At 43.2% G+C, this 22216-nt stretch overlaps 1 protein-coding gene across 8 annotated transcripts in view; it reads right to left on the bottom strand.

Annotated features, from left to right (window-relative positions):
* The window catches only part of Ca12 (carbonic anhydrase 12), a 52616-nt gene that overhangs the window by 17457 nt on the left and 12943 nt on the right, over positions 1-22216 (bottom strand). For 7 of the 8 annotated variants that reach the window (XR_013438745.1, XM_040275977.2, XM_040275978.2 and 4 more), the window contains exons 3-4: positions 3497-3676; positions 2508-2653 (exon numbers count right to left, since the gene is read on the bottom strand). Coding sequence is in view for 7 of the 8 variants with exons in the window: in XM_040275977.2 (XP_040131911.1) it covers positions 2508-2653; positions 3497-3676 (326 nt within the window). In the remaining variant the exon portion in view is untranslated. Of the gene's footprint in view, positions 1-2507; positions 2654-3496; positions 3677-16624; positions 16686-22216 lie in introns of all 8 variants that reach the window. The other variant, XM_078049503.1, reaches the window with a different exon arrangement.

Here is a 22216-nt window from a genome sequence, read left to right as displayed (position 1 = left end):
ATTTATAAAGGTTTTTATCAGCCACATTTTAAGAGGCCACGAAGCAAAGTTACTCCATATACATAGACATCTATCTTCACAAAGTAAAGTTCTAAACTTATTTATTTTCCAGAGCAGAAATTACTTTTCATTATTAAGGTAAACAAAAGGTAAGTTTTTGAGAAGTCATGGGTTTAAAAAGTCTAAGTCTAAGCTGGGGATGTAGCTCAGTAGTACAGTGCTTGCCTAGGCATGTGTGAGGCCCTAGGCATTGTTAAAATTGTTATACAATTAATGTGTATAATTATGATGCTCTAATAAAAAAAATTTTAATTAAAAAAAGACCACTGCTGTGACAAATTCTGACAATGTTTAGGTTGACTTTTAATCCTTAAGGTGTGGTCACCTGGGCTTCAAAAACTGTTACTAGTAGATAGTCCTGCATACACAGCACATGTATTTTTATTGATCTTTGTCCTTGAGACTATGACACATTTAGATTTTAATCTCTTTTTCTTTTCATTCATCTCATTTTCCATTGTATGTGTTTAGAAACAGAATTCGAGCACATTTTATTGAATACAGCTTAAAGTCCCCCATTCGGAATATTTCTTTGTCTTTATTGCTGTTTTGATTTTTTGGTTTTGTTTGTTTGTTTGTTGTGGTGCTAGGGATTGAACTCAGGGCCTTACACAGACAAGGTAAGCACTTTTCCACTTAACCACATCCACAGCCTCCATTTGGAACTTTTTAAGTGGTCCTTTCTCATCTTAAAAAGCTGTATCAATTCTTCTTTGAGTTCCCTGTTTAGGATTTCTTGGGGGTTTCCCTGATTCACCATCTTTCCCACATGCCATGTTGGCCTGCCATGGCCTTGAGAAACAGTGGAATTCTATGTGGCTAAATCCCCAACATCCTGGGTCTTTCTTTAAAAAAAAAAAAAAAAATATATATATATATATATATATATATATATATATATATATGTGTGTGTGTGTGTGTGTGTGTGTGTGTGTGTGTGTGTGTGTATATATATATATATATAAGTTGTAGTTGGGCACAACATGTTTATTTTACTTATTTATTTTTATATGGTGCTGAGGATGGAACCCAAGGCCTCACACATGCTAGGCAAGTGCTCTACCACTGAGCCACAACCCCAGCCCTGGGTCTTTATTTCTTTTACAAATCAGCTTTGAGCTTGGACTCTGAGCACTTTTCTAAATGTGTTCAGATTAAATCAGAAGGAAGTGAACACTAATCCAGGCCCAAAGGACTTTCCTGCTGAGGGGTTTGAGAATCTTCTTTTATAGTCTCCATCTAGAAGAACCACTACTTTCAAAGATTCTCCTAGAGAATCAGCCATTTAAGATCACCCTGATATCTTTTCTCTAGTATTGGCATCTATGGCTCATCTTCACCAGGCTCTTGGTCTGATGGTATGGCTTAATAGAAAAAAATACAAGAACAAGAAATATTTCTAAATTCACGAACCCTCACAACCTGAACCCTAACTCCTTCTTTATTCCCCATGGGGGAAGAAGAAGCCTCAACCTTGCAATTAGCCTGGATGAAATTGCAGTTCTTGAGCTTCAGGGAAGGGCCTGTGCTGAAATATGTGAACCTCCAGTAGTGCCATCTGATCAACCAGAATCACATCCCCTCCATGCTTGTAATCAGACTTATAATTAGCCCGAGACATTAAGCAGTTCAGCAGAGGAGAAGGGTCTTGCTGTTATTTACCAAGAGCTCCGCTGGCTGATCAGGAGCATTGATCTCCTTGTATTTAATTCTCTGTAAACACTTGGAGCCCCAGCCCCAGCTTAGTGCTACAGGAGCTCTGAAATGGAGCAGCTCTGTGCCCCTCCCTTTCTCACCCCATTGCACACTTGTGGTACAGGAAAACTGCTATTTCTCATTTTCCTTTGACATTTTGGCTTAGCACCTCAGGATGACATAACAAAATGCTGATATCCCAAATGAGCCTCTGTGAGTCTCTGATTGCTATGATGTCCTATATTATAGTGTCAATCATTCCTTGATTTGTAGCCAAGCAGAAGAGTGGCCCTGGACCTGTCCCCATGTTCTCAAGCATAATCCATGTCCAGAGAGAGAAAGAATGAGATAGGGAGGACATTTCAAAACAGCCTGACATGTGGAGAAGACTGCGAAGTTTGGAGGAGGAATGCACCAGTATGATTTAGCAGCAGGATGCATCAGCCAGGCAAGCTGATGAGCTCTTCGTCTGCACAGAAAGGAGGAAGGCATTTAGAAAAGGAGTATGTCCCTCTGTGCCATCTTGGAAGCCCGGCCTTCTCAGCAAGATCACTAAGGAAAAGAGAGACAAACTCAGCTTGTTCACAGGAGGAGGACCAGGATACCAACAGAATAACTATAGCATGGCTGGAGCAGTTGTACCTTCCAGTGCTGCTCACAGGCGCTGACTGCCGCCCATCCCCTGACTTACCTACACACTGACCAGCCCGCCCACCACCAAGCAGCCTCTTCCATACTGGTCATTCACTCACCTCAGCAGCAAAGGGCTTCCCACTGATGGTGTGCTCAGAGCCACGGGGGTCATTGCGGTTCCCCCAGTGCAGGTGCAGCTGGGTGGCACTGTATCGGTGGGAATGGAGGCCCTGGATGTGCATGTCTGAGCGCAGGATCAGTCTCACTGAGGAAAGGAGGGGCAGCCTTCAGAACCCTACCCAGCACCAGAGAGCAGTCAGATAGGTGACCCCACCCCGGGTCTGGATGGAGTGAGTGGCTGCAGCAAGGTGCAGACTAGAGAGATGCAGCCTGCAGGTCAGAAAACTGACCTCCTCCCCAAGAACACCCCATTCCCTAAAGCAACTCCAGCACCTTCAGGGTTCCTCCTGGAAAGTGATTCTGGAAGCACTAACTCTAGATCAGTAATGGATGTTTCTTTATATATCAACACCTGGCTATGAAGATAGAACGTTTAATGAAGCACCTTCCAGGCTTTAGATTTATATAACAACAATAATTTCTATTTGTGAAGCATTTATTATATGCCAGACCTTGACACACCTAATCTCTAGTCTTCTCAGTACTCATCAATATGTCCATTTTCCAGATGAAAACTCATGGAAGTTTAAGTCTTACCTAGAATCTGATGGCTCAAAAATAGTCAAGCCAGGGTTCAAATTCAGGTGTGTCTGACTCTAAAGCCTGGATGCCCATCCCTACAACAGAACTGTATGGTCCCTTGAGCAGTTCATAATGGCCCCAAATTCACTCCTGCTACATCCAGTGGACCCAGAAGCTCAGGCCTGTCTCCTCCCCCATTCTGAGAGAAGTGCTTCTTTTGTCAGAATCACCTGAATCTAGCATCCCCTGGAGAGAGTGAGCCAGGCAGACCTCAAAGGTTCCCCTACCAGGTCCCATCTCCTGGATGACTCTGCGGAGTCCCTCCATGCCAGGTGGAAAAGGGCAGGCCAAGGAGCCAAGGGAAGCTCAGACCTATCCCTTCAGGTCTCCAAGGTCTCTCACTCACCTGAGTGGCCATCATTGGTCAGGTTCAACTGCTCATTGGCAGACACATTGTAACCTTGGAACTCTAGAGGCACAAGGCTGGCATCATACTGGAGGATGTCACCATGCAGGTCGATTGGGGATTGCAGCAGGCCCCCACATAATGGGTACTTCTTGGACCAGCTCTTCTCCCCATTAGGACCTGTAAAGAGAGATTCAACCCTAAGATTTAGTTTTCCACAAAGCGTTTTTCTTCTTCTTCTTACCCCATGTTTAATACAATTACTCCAGCCTCTTTTCTTGATCCCCAAAGCTAAGCTGTTTAAGACCCAGAGATCTCAGCCTACAGAATCAGATACAGCAAACATCTCAAGACCACCTGCCATTGAAGTGAAATGGGGAATGAGGCTGGAGATGTTGCTTCGTGATAAAGTGCTTGCTTATCATGTACAAGGCCCTGGGTTTGATCTCCAGTAACATGTTTTAAAAAAAAAAAAAAGTGATGTGAGGAATGAAGAACTAGAGCAGCCCATGTCAGAGTCTCGGGCTTCCCCAACTCAGCTTTATTTTGCACATAGTTCTTATGTTGACACAATACACATTCTCTCCACGTGAAGACTGTTGGCTTTCAGGAATTTACCATCTGCTTATTGAGAATTTATTATGAGCCAGGAACTGCTCTGGGTCTTGGAGCCATCAGGTTGAACGTCAGAGCAGCCCTGCTCATCCAAGCTGGCATTGTAATGGGGAAAAACTTTGTGACGCTGCTGAGCTGTGCCAGGTTTGGGAAAAAATGGTATTTGACTGACCACAGGTCCAGGTAGGATGTGGATTTACAGGTGTGACCTTCCTGATAGGAAATCCTTGAAGACGCTGACTCCAACCTGACAGGGATGCTTGAAAAATGTCAAGTACAGGCCTGGAACCACGGAGCCAAGGTTCACGGAGCAGGGTTTCCTCCGGAGTAACATGAAAATACTACAAACCAATTATTACAATATAATTGACAAATTATCAGTGATGAGGAACAGACTTAACACAAAAATCCTCCAGGGCTCAAGCTTCTTGCTAACTACCAGATAGTAGTCACTTCTCTGGAAATGAAAATAAACATTCCATGTTCAGATAAACTATCCTACTCCCACAGGGAAAATCTTTAAAGAATGTAAATCTGGTGTTTAAAAGATTATCTCCCATGGTAATTAAACAGATTTTCAAGCTGAGATTTCTCCAGAAAAGCAAATAATTGGCGTGTCATGGCTCGTTAGGGTAGAATCCATGGTGCCCTGTTGAGTTTTCTCAGATCTGGGAATGAAGCCATCTGGAGTCCATTCATCAGAATGTGGGCACAGGAAAGGGTATGAACTAGGTTAGGGGGAAGGAACACCCTTCCATAGAGAATAACACACTTCAACAGGAAACCAAACAACAGTTTTCTCTTTTGTATGTGCCAGTATCCATTCATGTGTTTTTTATTTCAAGATCTCAAAACCCCAGACTCGGTAACTCAACTACAACCACAGAGCAACTGGGTGAGAAAGAAGCTGGAGGATACCAAGTGTTCACTCCAGGGGGGAAGCAGAGCAATGTAGTTCCTCAGCTAGGAGCAAAACGGAACTCTTCAGTGGCATAAGAGCGAAGTCATCATGAGGTATCATGCTAACTCCAACATCAGGAGAGGACACAGGGTGGCAGGACTTCCCAAGAGAGGCCATCAGCCTTCCTGTGCTCACAGCACTGCCTGGGCCCACAGCCAGGAAGAGAAAAGCTGCCAACTAGGCATGAATGGGAAAACTCAGGAAGTACAGAAATGTAGCACTGAGATGACTTTTTCTTGTACCCTTGACTGAAGAGAACTGGGTTAGGACTTTCTTTTCCCAGAGTGGAAGTCCAAGGTTTTCATCAAGAGGGCATTTTAGTGCTGACTAAACAAGAGCTTCTGGAAAACAAGGACAGCTTATTTCCTTCTCTGTAAACCCAGGTCGTGAGCAGGACCACATGCCCGATGAGCAGTTATCATTTCTCCCAATCACAGAGCTTGGGAAAAGCTATATAAGGAAGAATCTTTCTTAATTGTGCCCTAAATTTATAAGAAGTTAAGACTAAATGAGGTATTTAGGAGTAGAAAAGACTAAGGATTTTTAAAAGAACAGTGTCCAGACAAAAGTTTCCTTGGAAAGAGAAGCAATGCGAAATTGGACCTGGAGTGTCCAAAGAAGCAGCCTGCAGCACTGGCTGTCCCACACCTGGGTGAGCAGCCTCGAGCAGGTTGTGTTCCCTGCTGCAGCCTCCCCTGCCCTTGTCACAAATGGGAGGGTTGGACGATGTGTTCTAGAAGCTCTGAAGTTTATCAAGAATATCAGAGCCAAGCACCCTCACCCTCTGCACCAGGCAAGTTAGAACGAGTTGAGAGGGTTGCTCAGGCCAAGGCAGCACCTGTGCGGCTTTGGGAATGAGGGCGCAGGGCGCTGGTGCTCCTGGGGGTGGCTGGGGAGGGGACAGCATCTGCATTAGGAACCTGCTTCTGTCCTGGCTTCTATCCACAGGCAAGCACATCCTCAGGCATCTGTCAAGGGCTTAGAGCACTGCGTCTAAAGAGCCTTTTCTATGCTTCTTCCTGCTGTTTTCCCTCATCATCGCTGTCCTTATTATTGTTGTTGTTCTGTTTCATCCGTTTAACTCTTTAACTGTGGAATAAGGAAGATAAGAATTGCCACATTTTATAGATGGAAATTTAAGATAAAATGATTCGTCCAAAGTCAGACTTTGGCTTAGAAACAGAGTCGCCTTGCTTGGGTCGCAGCTTCTTTGTCCTGCACAGTACTTATGAAGAAGATCTAGATACGCGTGTCCTCCCTCTCCCACACTCTCCTTAGAAGCGAGGGCTGTGTCTCATTCATACCTGCATTTCCTATGAGGCCTGGCACAGAGCAGGCCCTCACAAATTAACTGAGCTGGATTTCCATGAATGTTTTCCTGTTTGATCCTTTTCAGGGGAAGCAAGCACCCACCTTAATCCCCCATATATTTTCCATTTCAGAAAAGAGGAGGACATGGATCACTTGCTCAGGTTCACAATGTACCCTCCTAACTTTCCAGTTGACCCGTGTGAGGATGGGTTGTAGTTGGGACCACTCCTAAAATGAAGTCTGGTTTCTGCCCTGTAGCCTGGAAGGACCCCCATCCAGCTCCTGGCAATGGCTTCTGGCCTCTTCTTGAATAGCTGGGGACACTGTCAGATAAAACTCTTGTATTTTTTTAAAATACAACTTTATTTTTTACTTTTTTATGTGGTACTGAGGATCAAACCCAGTGCCTCACATGTGCTAGGTAAGCACTCTACAACTGAGCCACAACCCCAGCCCGAGTCTCTTGTCTTTGTGGCTTGCAGTGAGCAATAGGGTTGCCACGGGGTGGGCGCCAGGACAACCAACATCCAGGGTGATTGTGCTGGACCCCTGATTCCCACTAGTCTCTGTTGGGCCCATTGTAACTTGTGGTTATAGTAGCCCTCACCTTGCTGGCAGCCACACTGCAGGCTGCAATTCTTCAACTGAGTCTCAGCTTTCACACTCTTGCCAAGTGCTCTGCTGCCACTCTGCTGGGAGTGACTCTTCTAAAGGCAGCATTTATTTCCAGCTACTGTAAACACTTGATTTTGCTTTGGATTTTGATTTCACCTCTTCAGTTGGTTGGATTCATCCCATGATCATGATAAAGGAGATCATGTGTATCTCACAGTTTGTTTACCCAAATAAAATCAAGAGATTATTTCTTTCCAGTTCATGGGTTTTCCTTCTCTAGGCAAAAAGAAGTGGACAGAATTTCTGTTTTGAAATGTATCAAGAGATTAACGTGGCCCAATTCAAAATGGCTCTTGTGACTTCTGAGTGGGGATTATAAATCCCAGGCCATGCGACCTGCATTATTCAGATCCAGAACTTTATTTTTTTTTTTTTTTTTTTTTTTTTTTAAAGAGAGAGTGAGAGAGAGAGAGAAATTTTTTAATATTTATTTTTTAGTTCTTGGCGGACACAACATATTTGTTGGTATGCGGTGCTGAGGATCGAACCCGGGTCGCACGCATGTTAGGCGAGCGCGCTACCGCTTGAGCCACATCCCCAGCCCATAGATCCAGAACTTTAAAAAAGTAAAAAGGGCTGGGGAATATAGCTCAGTGGTGGATCACCCTGGGTTCAACCTTCAGTAACACACACACACACACACACACACACACACACACACACTCACAGAGTAGTTTTCAAATGTATACAATAGTAGAGAGAGGATGAAATGAGTTTGTATTTCCCAGTTTTGAAAGTGCAGAATTCACAACCTGTCCTGCTTCATCTCCCTGGATAACTCTGAAACAAATTCAGATAGATTTCACCTGCACATATTTCATTATGTTTTTTGTTTTCATTTTGGTGGTACAGGGGTTTAAGTCCAGGACCTTGGCCATGTGAGGCATACCCTCTACCACTGAGCTACATCTCTGGTCCTCATTATATATTTCTAAAACACGAGGAGTTTAAACAAAACTAGAATACCATTATTACCCTTAAAAAGTTAATACCTTAATGTTATAAAATTTAATTAGCATTTGGATTTTTAACTATTTAATATTTTTAACTATTTAATATTTTTAACTATTTAATAGTTGGTTTGCAAAATTCAGGATTCAATAAGGTCCACAAACTGCAAGCAGTCACTGTGTTAGAGCTCAGATTACAGTTTGATGGTGCAATGCTTCAGCAGAGTCCTGGACCCCACTCCTAACAATGCTCAAAGGCTTGCAGCCAGGCTGATTTGCCCTCAGTTGGTCAGGAAGCCCCAGGTTTCAATCACCACCATCCTGAGTTAGACCCTTGCCACATCATGCTGCTTCCTGCAAGGGACCCAGCATCAACCTTTATTGTGACACCATCAGGCTCTCTCCTGTTACAACCAGATTAGTCTTGCAATAGTCCTGCTTTGGAGGCACCACCCACCCACACACTTCCTTTCTCCCCAGCATGTCCTGCCTTTCTCCCAACAGGACAAAGCAGAACACCCCAGTTGTTTTTCATGACCTCAAAATGCCCCAACCTGTCAAATGTTTTCAAGGACTCTTACACCCCTCTTCAGCTGGTGTTGCCAACCTTACTCGGGATAGGCTATGACCATCAACCTTCCCCAAGGTTCTTATGCTTAAAATCTGCATGAAATGCCTTCCTTCTTCTGCACGTTTCCAAAGCTCATCCATTTTTTACAGTCCGGCTCAAGTCCTGCTGAAGGGCCTCCAGGGCCCTCTTCTCCCTGGCTGAACCTCTTGACCTACTCATGGTTCATATAGTCACACAGTGACTCATCTTTAGTCTGATTCGCCTGTGACTACTATCTCTAGACCAGCACATAAGCCTGTTCCAGACTAAACTCTGTCTACACATTTTGAAGAGCTTTTTGTCACCTTCTCTCCCCATGTCTAAACACATGGTGTACTTAGTAAACACTTAAGGAATCCACTTGGAGGTTTTTCCTAAGCTCATTTTAAAAATTTAGCCATAAAAGGAAGAGGGGTGTGTGGGGGGGGGGCGGTTATGGGGAAAGTTTTGCTTTGTTTTTAGTGGAGGGACCTGAGCATAATTCTATTCGGATGGCAAAAAAAGACAAGAGAAGGAATGCTGACTATAGGAAAATGAGGAACCCATCAATGAAGTGCAGCTCTGAGAAGACAGAAGTGGGATGGGGATCCAGTCAAGAGAGGTATTAAAGGTGACAATAAATATGTGCTGAATGCTGCATACCAGAACCCTGCAGGCTGCCTGGGAATGAAATCCATATAGTAAAAAACCCAATCAATCACCTGTGGGGACTTGGCCAAATGCAAAGGTGATCAGAGACAAGGACCAGCTAATGGAAGACAAGCAGTCTCCCGTTCTCACATTCTAAGATGTCTGCAGTGAGAGTATAACAAAGGGACTAAAAAAGGTGGTGTGTTTCAAAAAATGCATTCCAACTTGGTCATTTTCTTAACATACCTTGTGTTTTGTTTTAAAATCTAATCATAGAGGGTTGGGGTTGTGGCTCAGTGGCAAAGCACTTGCCTAGCATGTGTGAGGCACTGGGTTTGATTCTCAGCACAGCATATAAATAAATAAAACAAAGGTCCATCAATAACTAAAGAGAAGTTTTTTTTTCTTTTAAGTTTAATCAGAAAATTTCAAAGCATGTACAAAAGTCCAGGGTGTAGTATAATGATCCCATGTGCCCATCTTTTCATGACTAGTCTAGTTTCAGGTGTGTCCCTACTCCATCTATTTCCCCTCCCCCAGGTTATTTAGAAGAAAAACTACTGATGCTTACATATCACTAAAGATGAAAGGTCTTTAAAAACCATAAGATCATTTTCATATCTAAAAAAAGTTAATTCCTCAATGTCATCTGATAGCCAGTGTTCAAATTTCCCTGATTGTCTCACAAGTATATTTTAACAGTTTGCTTGAATCAATATCCAAATAAGGTTCATGTTTGATGACTGGTTGATATGTCTTTTAAGTTTCTTTCTATACAAAGTTTCCTGTTTCATTTCTCTCTAATGTAAGTGTATTTATTCTGTACATATGTACGGCCTTATTCTTGCCCTGGGCAAATAATTTATGCAATTAAATGAAAGATACTTTTATTTATTGTATAACCTGTTTTCAGACATGGTAGGAGGTAAATGAAAATATTATGGGTTAAGTAATTTCTTATGTTTATATCCTGGCATGTATATATTATAACATGTATTATAATAATAAACACATGTAGAGTTCCTTAGAAGACAAGAAGTATATAATTATTGGCACAGTTTTATTACTGTTTCTCACTATACATCCTAGTGCTCAAGAATAATTAAAATTTTAATGAAAATAAACATTGTTTGTGACCTGGAAGGATCTGACAGAGTCTGGGCCAACAACAGTATGCAGCTTTCAGCATCATTCAATTTTGAGGTTGACCTTGGATCCTTTTGAAATTGGTTCCTCAGAGCTGCCTACTGCCCCCTGACATTTCTTGGTAGTCACCCTCTCTGAGGTGGTCACTTGAGGTGCCTGTGTGAATGCTTAAGGCAGACGGTTGTCTGGGAGCTGGCTCTAGGGCACAGCTCCGAAATGCAATCAGATTAAAACTTGCCCAAAGGATAAAACCATAGTGGCAAAGGTGACGCATTCCAGATGTCAGCATACCTTTTTTTTCCAACCAATAGCCAAAATTTGTTTTGGCTAGTCCCCCAAAAGCTTTGGATTATTTTGTTTTGCACAGAGAGCTGACCACAATAAAAGTCCTGGTGTGTGTGTTTACATGAAAGTGCTCAAAGATTGTGTAGCAACTTTGAATGCACAGGTTAAATAAAAAAAAATCTTTACTTGTCACTTTAGAGTTCTATTTAACTTGTGACTTAATTCATTTATTTCTTCAAAAAATGGGCCTACTATGTGTCAAGTATTATACTCAGTGCTGAATATGATGGAGAACAAAATAGAAATAGTCTCTGTCCTTGTGGAGTTTATATTCCAAGGGAATGGACTGCTAATGAATAACAAATAAGAAAATAACTAAGTCAATACACAAAGAAAATAATCACAGTCTACAACCAATGCTGTGAAGAAATTAAACCTAGACTGTTTTGAAGAATATGGAGAAACTGCTGCTGGGTAAGTGATACAGGAAGGCTTCCTACAGGAGGCTGAGACTTAAAAGTATGGGATGAAACCTGAGGAATCGTATTCCAGATGAGCCCACGGGACTCAGAGCCCTGCTGCAAGCTGGTATATTCTAGGTGTATGTGAAGCACTGACTCTGAAAGAATGTGGGATCCATCTGGCTTCCCTTTGCCAAGGTGGGTCCCTGCTCTATGACAGGGTTGAGCAGGAATAATTTGGCACCTGCTCATGTACACCTGTTGGGAAGATCTTTTTTTTTGGGGGGGGGGCTGGTACCTCCTTCATGCTGGGATTATTTTGGGGCTACTGGGGCTCATCCATCAGTCCTGGTCCTATAGCTGGAACCACAGAGATCACAACTAAGCCACAGGATCCTATTCAGAGGGCAAGACAGCCTTCATGTCTCTCTAAATCCATCTCAAAACCATATATCCTCAGGATGTTGTTTGAATATAGAAGTTACCTTTAACAATACATTTAAATACTTTTACAGCTCTACAGTTCACTTCTGAAATTGATTAAAGACATATACCTTCTCATAAAAATCCAGTCGGCGCAGTTCCCATAATGTCTACCTTGGCTGGATTCTAATCCCCCCCAGTCCACAATCTGCTGAACTCTGCCTGTTTTCGCACCCCATAAGTGACGGAAAGGCACAGCCACAAAGCCCAAGATCCTTCCCAGAAGGGAAGGAGGCTGCCAGTAGGATGAGTTAATAATTGATGGATGAGGTCTTATGATCGTATTATTTACAAACAGAGGTCAAGGAATCACGCTGGGGAGCTTTGCCTTTGTTAATGCTACAAGTGAATCAGGCCTGGGCCCAAACAGACAGCCAGGGCTAGAGGGCTCATTATTAATAAAGCTTGAAGCTGGACTAGTCATAGTTGGCTAGTTCTTTTTCCTTGTATTTATGACACAGATCAATTTTTTTTTAAAAAAAGACTCCTTTTCAGAGATGCTTTAATCTGCTTTATCTCAAAGTTTTCTTTTTATTATTCCAATTGTTGTTTGGGTCAGTTTGAGGAGAAGGAATCAACTTGGGCTTTGTAAAAATGCCCCCAAGCCACTCTGGCATCATTTCTGGCTCAGCCTTGGTGGTGGGGGCTGGTGGCACAGGCTGGGGGAGTGGGGAAGGAGTGAGCTGTGAGTCTAGTGCTGCCAATCAACTCCTGCCAGCCCTGGGGGAGTACTCCAGGGGGGAGGAGGCTCCACAGTAACTTACTCTCAGGCATCAAGGCCTCTTTCAGGTTCTTCCTGGAAGGAAGGTTTTTAAAGGGAGGAGGGTGGGTTTCCAGGCTGCCAAAGATAAATGGCACAATCTGTTTGCTTTTGCCTCTCCATCTTGGCCACCCTCCTACATCCTTATGACCTGTTGCTTAGAGTCTTTTCATCAGGGAGAAACCCTGCCATCTTCCTGGACTGTGCCATGCCTGCTCCCATCTTTCCTTTCTATTCCAAAGAGCCAACCTGCTTGCATTCTGCAGACACACGGAGTGCTTCACATCTCCCTCAAACATCCTCTCACCTCCTAAGGCAGGAGTTCTTCCCCTCCTCTGTGCTCTGTAGAGCCCTTTGTACCCCTTCCTTGTAGCATCTACCCTTATTAAAATAATACTTTGTCTTTCTACTCCAGTAGCCTAGTTGTTCTCAAAGTGTGGTCCACAGACAAGCATCATCATCATCATCATCATCATCATCATCATCATCATCATCACCATCACCACCATCACCTTGGAACTTATTAGAAATGTAGATTTTTGGGCCACATCCCAGACCTACTGCACCAGACTCTCTGGGGGTGGCTGCCAGCATCTATCATTGAACACAGAGGCCAGGTGATTCTGACATTCACTGAGGGCTGAAGCACTGCACTAAAAGGGCAACTTCCTTCACTCATTTGTGTTTAACTGCCTCCTGCAACAGAGCCCAGCACGCCAGGGTTCAGCAAATGGTTCTTGAACTAAAAAAAAAACAACATCAATAAACTACTAACAAGTTAAACAAGTTGCTAAAGTGGTAATTGCCTGACACTGAAAACTAGGCAGGCCTGAGTCACCTGTGCATGCTCAGGTGAATGCAAAGCCCTCACCTAATCCAAGGCCTTGAGGTTGGAGCCTGAGCCTTTTTCTCTTCTGTGCCAGAGAAAGGCTGCTGTTTTAATTTTTTTATTGTGGTAAAATAGATAAAACACAAAATCTGCCATTAGTAACAATGAGTATATTCAAATTGTTATGCAATCATCACCACTATTTAGTTCCAGAACATTTTCATCATCTCAAAAGAAATCTCTAAATCTAGTAAATAGTCACTCCCCATTCTCCTTCTTCCCAGCCCCAGGCAACCACAAATATACTTTCTGTCTCCATGGGATTGCCTACTCTGGATATTTTATGTAAATAGAATCATATAGTCTGTGGCCTTTTGTGGCTGACTTCTTTCACTTAACAGCAAGTTTTCAAGGTTCATCTTTATGGTAACATTTATCTCTACTTTATTCCTTTCTATGGCTGAATAATATACCATTCTAAGTCTACACCACAATTTGCTTATCCATCCTTAGGGGTGCATTTTAGTGTCATCTAAATATCTGTGGTTAAATTGCTATTAATTTTCTGTAAAATAGTTGCTGTTTGAAATAAAACATTGGTGTTTCTCCTATTTGGGTTTTGGAAAATAAGCTGTGGCCAGGTGTGGTGGCACACACCTATAGGAGGCTGAGGCAGGAGGATTGTGAGTTCAAAGCCAGCCTCAGCAACTTAGCAAGGCCCTAAACAACTTAGTGAGACTTGGTCTCAAAATAAAACATAAAAAGGCCTGGGGATGTGGCTTAGTGATTAAGTGCTTCTGAGTTCAATCCCCAGTACCAAAAAAAAAAAAAAAAGAAAGAAAGAAAGAAAGAAAGAAAGAAAATAAGCTATGAATGGATCCAAGAGGCAGTCAGCAGGAAAGAATATGGTTTCTAGAAAACAAGAGGCTATGGTCAATGCGGCTATTTGTTACAAACTCCTGAGTGGAAAGGGAAAACTTAAATAATAATAATCATGATAATAAAGGCATACTCCATACAAGGCGGTGTTGCTATGTTCCCCTGCACTGAAAAGAAATCGGTGGGAGACTAAATACTGTGGGCAGAGGCTACCTTTGTGACAGGCTTGCTTCCTTGGCACAGAGAGATTTGAAAATGTCACAGATGCTTCTCATCATGGGTACAGCTGTCTGGGTACTGACACCCCACTAATTGCTCTCCTCTCCCTCCCTCGCTGCCTCTCCCCATCCACCTTCTCAGCACTCATTTTGTCAAATGTATGAGGCTGTGAGACTTGACTGGCATTTAGATCCAGGGAACAATCTGGATATGTAAATTGAATGTGGCCTTGAACTATTCCTTGTGGACTTTCAATACCTGTCTACTTAAGCAAATGCTTCCCCTTTCACTCTTGGTCTGGTGTCTCCCTGTTTGCACCAAGCATCTTACAAGAACTGCCCGTGCTCACTTCTGCACCACCTCCGACTCAGATCTCACCCTACACCATGCCCACTTCCCACTGAATCCAAATTGACTCTTCTACCCCATTTCCCTTGCAGCCTTGACCTAGTGCTCTATCTACCTCCAAGCCTATTGTTTCCTCTTCTTTTAAAAAAATTATTAATGCATTATACTTATACATAGTAGTAGAGTTCATTGTGGCATCTTCATAAATGCATATAACATAATTTGCTCCATTTAATTTCCCCAGACCTCCCCTTTCCTTCCCCTCTCCCCTCCCTGATCCCCCTCCTCTACTCTTCTGATCTTTCTGTTTATTTTTTTAAGTGGCATATTTTAATTTCTGAACAAAACCTCTCCTCTCCTTTAGAGACACTGCTTTGTCTGAGTTGTCCTCCCATTTCTCCTTCTTCTTTCTTCTCATCTCTGGGGCTACCTGTCTTTTAATGTTGGGGGCAGTGGTTTTGTCCCAGAGTTTTATCCTTAGCCCTTTCATTTTCTCACACATACACTCCCTGGGGATGATATTATTCCCTCCTATACCTCCAATACCATCTCTAACCCTGCTCAGGACCTCTTTCTTGCCTTCTGGAGACTCCATTGGGGTAATCCTGAAATCAGACATGGCTGATAGAAGAATCAGATAGGGAAACAAATAATCTTTTAAAAATAACTTAACTCACCATCTTTTCCTCCCCCACCTTCCCTTGAAAACTTCCTCCACTTCCTTCCAAGTGGTCTATCTCAGCTGGTGAGAGCAGGCACCACCGCAAAGAATCATAGTCAGTCCACTATTCTCTTCTCTTTCATCCCCCACTTCCAGATCCTAAGACCTAACAAATTTATCCTTTTAGGTTGTCTTTTTAAATTTTTTTATTTTGAAAAAATGTAAATGTATGGAAAATTTATCAGAATAGCACACTGAATTCCCATGCACTCTTCATCTATGATTACCAATTAACATAACACTTTGCCATATTTGCATGTACACCTGTCATCCCTCCCCCTGTCTCTGTTCTTGTTATTTCTAAATGATTTGTGAGATAGAGCTACAAATAAGATGCCCTGTCATACTTAAATACTTTAACATACATCTCCTGAGAACAAGGACATTTTCTTATATAACTACAATTTAATTATCAGTCAGGAAATTTAATAATATTATACTGTTAAATATATAATCAATATTCAAATAATTTAATAATATTATACTGTTAAATATATAATCAATATTCAAATTTCTATACTCAGTCTCAAAAGATCTTATCACAGATAATCTATTATTTATAAAGTGGAAAATGGTAACATTTTATGGTAGAACCCAGCAGACATTTTAACGGTATAAACAAGGTTATCACCAATAATGGGACAACTGTGTGCCATTGTGGGACAATTGTGTGCCTCCTGATGTGGTGCATCATGAAGGATATATTTCTTATTACTTCTGTGGTATTCATGTCAATGCATTCCACCTGCTTTTCCTAAGAAACCCAAAACTGAGGGACCTTCTACAAGATCTAAGCACTATCTGCTACAAAGTCTACATCCTTTGCAATGTCAAGGGCATGAAAGGTCAAAAGAAACACCACAGATAAATGCAATAGGTTATCTGGATTGAGTTTTGTATCAGAGAAACATGCTCTCAAGGACAATGTGAATTTCTGCTTTAAATGTGGCCATGCTTTCTCCCCACAGGCACAGCCCCTGTTCAATCCCACAGCTGTCTGTCTGTACCCCTCCTTAGCCCATGGCTTCAGGCTCCCCTCCAGTCCTCCACTCTCCACACCAGTGCACACCAGATGCTGGCATTACTTTACTGACAGTTCTTGAGAAACTCCTCAAGCTTTCAGGATAAGTCCCAAGCTCTATTATGCAGATCACAAGACCCTCACGACCCTACCCACTTCTGCAGGCTTTGTTTTCCCCACTACCATCTGTCAAAAACTGTAGATGGTCAAAGATTTTATCCTACTTGCAACCTCATGAGTGAGTCTGCCACAGTTCCATGGACACTGGAAGACGACATGGGACTCCTGGGTCAGAGACAAAAGAGAGTTAAATATTCACAAGAGTAAGATTTGCCAGTTTCCCAAGGCCCAGTTCCCCAAAATGATATCATGAGGGCCAGGTGATGCCTATATATTTCAACCACTCAGCATGATGGCAGAGGAACTGGAAGCTTAGGAAACCTCAGTTTTTTAAAGGGGGAGTCTAGCAAACCCATCCAACATCGGTCCTCCAGGGAGACACCATCTTTATCATACTGGCAATAACCAAATCAGCTCTCTGCCTTGGAGAGAGATCTTATCTCTATTTTTCAAGGTTGTTTGCTATGAAAAAGAAATCCTTGAAAAGAGTCTGGAACAAAAGCAGTCAGCACCTCTGCTCATAGATGTACTGAAGAAACAGGACAGACCCATGGAAAACCATCCCCGAAACCAGCCTGCAAATACTAGGCTGCTGCCCTCCTGGGCCTCTCCCTGTGCTCTGTGTTCTTTCTCACCTGCTTCTTAAGGCCTCTATTGCTGGCAATGGGGTAACATCCTCATCCCTATAACATACCACTCCCACACATAAACATATATTCTCCTTGCCCTACCAACTCCTCTGTCTTAAAAGAATTAGCTCTTCAGGTAGGACTTTGCTGACAGACACTTTTACCCCCAAATTGAAGTCATCCATCCCCTCTGTGTTCCAAAGCACCAGTGAACATTATCATAGCACTTAGTCTGCACCATCGAAATACCAGTGGATGTGTCTGCTTCCCCCTCAGCTATCAGCCTGCTGAAGGCAAGGCTTTGACTCTGAACCCCCATGTCCAGCCCACAAAAGAGAATCACTGAGAATGGGCGGAAAGAAAAGTGAATCAGCTATCATTTTAAAGCCACCAACAGTTTCTTCCAGTCATCAGAGGTGGAGTTGGATGGGAAAATGATGAAGCTGGGAAGCTGGCATGGGCAAGGGCAGGGCCGGGGGCTCCTAAGCACATTCTACATCTTGGTGAGGGGCCCTTTCTGTGTGGTGGTAGGGAGAGCTTCAAAACCCCTTTTTAGTTAAATAGATTCAAGGCAGGCAGCTACCCAGAATTTGTGGGGACATGTAGCTCCAATTGTGGATTTTCAAATCCTGACACTGCAGGCCCAGATGCCCAGCATTCTGTTTAGTGATCCAGTGATAAAATTGGGTATGTCTTTATCAGGTCTGTGCCCTTACAAAGAATACTTTTTTAAAATATGAATTTTGACTATGCTAGACCAGATTGTTGTTGCCTCCCCTTGTGATGTTATTTTAACTAAGTCAAGTGGTTTTCAACTAGGGGCAATTTTGCCCCTTAGGGGACATGGGCAATATCTGGAGACAGTTTTGGCCCCTGCAACTGGGAGATGCTGTTAGCACACAGTGGGTAGAGGCCAGGGATAGTGCAAAACATCCTATGATGCACAGGGAAGCCCCCACAACCAAGAAACATACTCAAATGTCCATGGTGTAGAGACTCAGAAGTTCCAGGCTGATTTTATCATATTGTGGTTGCCCCACCTGGTCCATGTGGAAGAAGGGACCAGATACCACTTTCAAAGGAGATTTTCTTGAAGGAATTGGATATTCTTGCTGTCAATCATCTTTGGCAGAAAAGAAGAGTGGGACTCTGACTATAGGAACAGAGAACAAATCCAGTCCAGAATAATAAGGCTGATGCCTAAAACAGGATGGCACCATCGCATGCCATCTGAGGAGGCAGGATATGATCATTACCCTGGGGAAGAACTGATTACAGATATATCTGGTTTGCATTTTGAGGTTGTAGTTGCCTTGTATCAATCAAATTTTGTTAAATTCCGAGGCCTAGTGAATTTGGGATATTTTTTCTTTAAAGCTGCCATTTAGTGAGCACTTAGTGTATGATGGGCATATTTCTTTATCAGGGTTGGCTAACTTTTTCTATAAAAAGCCAGAATGTGGGCTGGGATTGTAGCTCAGCAGTAGAGTGCTTGCCTAGCATGCCTGAGGCACTGGGTTCGATTCTCAGCACCACATATAAATGAATAAATAGAAATAAAGCACCATCAACAACTAAAAATTTTTTAAAAGGCCAGAATGTAAGCATTTGAGTCTTTGCAAGCTATCTAGTCTCTGTCCCTGTTTAATTCTAGCTAGTGTGGCCCAAAAGCAGCCACAGAGAAGATGTAAACAAATGAGTGTAGCTGTGGGCCAATGCAATTTTATTTACAAGAACAGTGGTAGGCTGGACTTGGCCCATGGACCACAGTTATTATAGTTATTTTTATGCATAATAACCCTATGATATAGGTACTATGCACTTATTTAATAGATGATATAACTGAGCCAAAAAGAGATTGAATGTCATGCCCAAAGCCATACTGCTCATGAGAGTTCTCAGTCTCCACTGTAGCAACTTTCAACACACTTTGGAGTGTCCGCAGCCTGGACAGTGGTAGGAGTTATGAAGTGGTGAGAGGCACCAACAGATAAGACCTGGGTGAGTGTCTAGAGCTGGAAGAAGAATCTGCAATGGAGGGATTTGTGATTTTATAAACATTCCCTTAAACAGTCCCTGGGGAGTCTGGAAATAAGGAAAAGAGGGGATCTGATCAAAGAAATAAACTTTCTGCAGTTCTCAGGTTGAGTTTGAACTACGGTGAATGTGGACTGGCCTGTGAACCTTAACCTGATGTCAACCAAAGCCTCAATTAAGAGCTTCCACATGCCAGGCACAGTGCACACACCTGTAATCCCAGCTACTTGGGAGGCTAAGGCAGGAGGATCACAAGTTCAAGGCCAACCAGGGCGGTTTAGTGAGACACAGTTTCAAAATAAAAATTTAAAAGGGCTGGAGATATATAGCTCAGTGGTAAGTGGTAAAGTGCTTGCCTAACATACACAAGTCCCTGACGGAGAGAGGAAAAAAGTCCATTTTGATAAATAACCTGTAGCCCTATTACTGTTTTTTTAAAGCTACTCTGGGGTTTTGAAAAAACTAGCTTCTTGGTGATTGTTTTCATACTGAAGACCTTCATCTAGGCTAATTCTAAGTGTCTTTTTCCAGAAAGATGTGAAGGGAAATAGGAAGGTCAAGGGCCTTGGAATCATACAGCCAAGCTGCCACTCACAGCTCTACCACCTGCTAGCTATGTGACCCTGGGCACATTTCTTTGGTTCTCAGAACTTCACTTACAAAGCGGAGGCAACAACCGTCATCACCTAGGGCAGCTGCACAGAATCAATGTCAAAGTATAAGAATAATGTGTAGGTAAAACAGACTCTCATAACGCCAGTTCCCAGGCCTTTCTGAACTGAACTGTCTCGATTCACACTTTTCTTTCTTTCTTTAGAGGCTGGTTTCCAACCTTTTAGAGTACATTTTCCCTTTCACTTCACCAAAAATAAATCTAGGGTTCCCTGTGTGTCTCCTCTTACTTCTAATAAGATATGCATGGTGATGTGGCATTTCGTTTCAGACTGGTTTCTCTGAAATCCTACCAACTGAGATCAAGTGTCATCTTCTCCCTGGTTCCTTCTCTGAGTCCAGAGCCAAAAATTAATAGAGAAATAAACCATTCTTTCCTCTTTCATCAACAAATGTTTCTCAAGTACCTCCCTTAGGCTGGTGCAGCCCCTGTGGGGAGGGGGGTCACCTCACATGCTGGGCAGTTACACCCTCCTTCTGGATAACTCTTCTTAGAGTACAAGTGGCTCCTTGCTAGCCCCTCGGGCCCCTCAGAATCCCTAGAACTGCTGTGTATGTAGCAAAACAAAACATGCTATTGAGGGGAGAAAATTCTCCAGCGATAATCTGACAAATTCATTAAGCAAGCACTTGGTTATTGACCCAATAAGTGCTGTGCTTCATGGGGCAGTTATGTGAAAGGATGGTATTCAGTTCATGCAGTTCTCAATTCCTCTTTCCAAGGCATAACAAGATTTCTGACTGGTCATCTCTTCACAATTAGACATGAAGGTCTTCCCTATCTTAACCTTGCCGACAGACAAGTTGCAGGGAAAGGTTTAAGGGTGGGAGACTCTTGGGGACCTGCCAACAGGAAGCTCAGAGGAGTCTTTTGCTGAGTACAGCTCCAAGCAGTAAGACCTAAACACATACATGTAACCCAGAAAACAGCTGAGAGACTCACTTGGAGTTAAGAAGATGGGGTGTGAGTGTGTGAGGGGGAGACATAGCTAAGAATGTAGATCTGAGGGGCCCGAGGGGCTAGCAATGTAGATCCCATATGAATGGGGAGGTGGGCATGCAAGCCCTTTTCTCTCATCAGCCTCTGCGGTCCCACTCTGGCCTCACTCAGTCACACAGTACAGAATTTGCTCACCACATCACTACTCCTGGCCCTACAAGCCAGCCCCTCTCACTTTGATCCACATTCCTGGCATGTCTCTTTACCCTTCCTTCTAAAATTACACGTCCCCCACCTGTGCCCACCCATGCCAACCCTTCATCCTGCAGTTTGTCCATTGCTAATGCGCCATAAAGGGCATGATTCAGGATTGTTCCAAGAGGAATCCTGCCATCTCTCCCAGTTGTATGCTAGAGACGGTAACAATGCCTGGATTCCACTGTTGTTGTTTTTTTTCTTTTTCACTAGCAGCTACACTGATTTTTGATCCACATTTCCCATGAGTGTGTCACAATGAGCTGTATCAGATGTTTGTTTATGTCAATAGGTATTAAGTCTATTGTGTTTTCTTTAACCACCAAGCCCTTTATCCTGATGAGGGGAAGAAAAGCGAGTTAATTTGTCTCTGACAAATCTACATTGTTTACTTTTTTAATCCTGTATTTCCTCAGCAGCATGATGTGTTGTGTAGGGGTCACAATGCCTGGCATAAAATAAGCATTGCCACATGCCTGGGGAAGTGCATCAGGTGGCATCAGGAGACGGAGCTCTAGCTCTGCCCTTTGTGTTCTGTTTGGGCCACTGTGACTCTGTGAGTTTTCCTGGCCTCATCTCTAAATGGGGCAGGACTTGGCTGACTACATTGGCATCCCCAGCCCCAGTCAGGGCCCTTCTAGGCCTATTTGAATTCTTTGTGAAGCCCAGATGAAAATGGGCACTCACCCACAGGCAGGCTGCACGAGCCAATGATGGTGTTAGCTGTCTACATTTCAGGCTAAATGATACCAATACATCAGGACACCTCTTGCCCTTCCCTTTGGTTCAGAGCCACCATCCCCCTTCCCCTGTGTCCCTCTGCATTTTCTTCCTCCAGTGGTTCACACTCAACCCCTTCTCCACCCTGCAGCCAAGAAATCCTTCTAAAATGCTTTGCCATCATGTCATCTACTTAGAATGTTCCAGCAGTTCTCTATTGCCTCCCCGGCTGGCTCAGGAACTCCTCATGCTCCAGCTCTCACCCATCTCCCCAGCCCCTTCCTTCCTCAGTGAGGGAATCCCCAGCACGTACCAGCCTCCTGGCTGATCACTGCCCTAGTTGTCCATTTGTCCCAAATGGCTTTCTATTCCCTGCACTTTGGATAGCTCTGACATGTCCTTCAGAACTCAGTTTGGAATCCCCTCCTCCAGAAACCTCCTCT

The sequence above is a fragment of the Ictidomys tridecemlineatus genome, chromosome 5 (assembly GCF_052094955.1).
Source record: "Ictidomys tridecemlineatus isolate mIctTri1 chromosome 5, mIctTri1.hap1, whole genome shotgun sequence".
NCBI lineage: Eukaryota > Metazoa > Chordata > Mammalia > Rodentia > Sciuridae > Ictidomys > Ictidomys tridecemlineatus.
The sequence above is the reverse complement of the archived record's forward strand: the minus strand, read 5'-3'. Positions and strand labels throughout refer to the sequence as shown.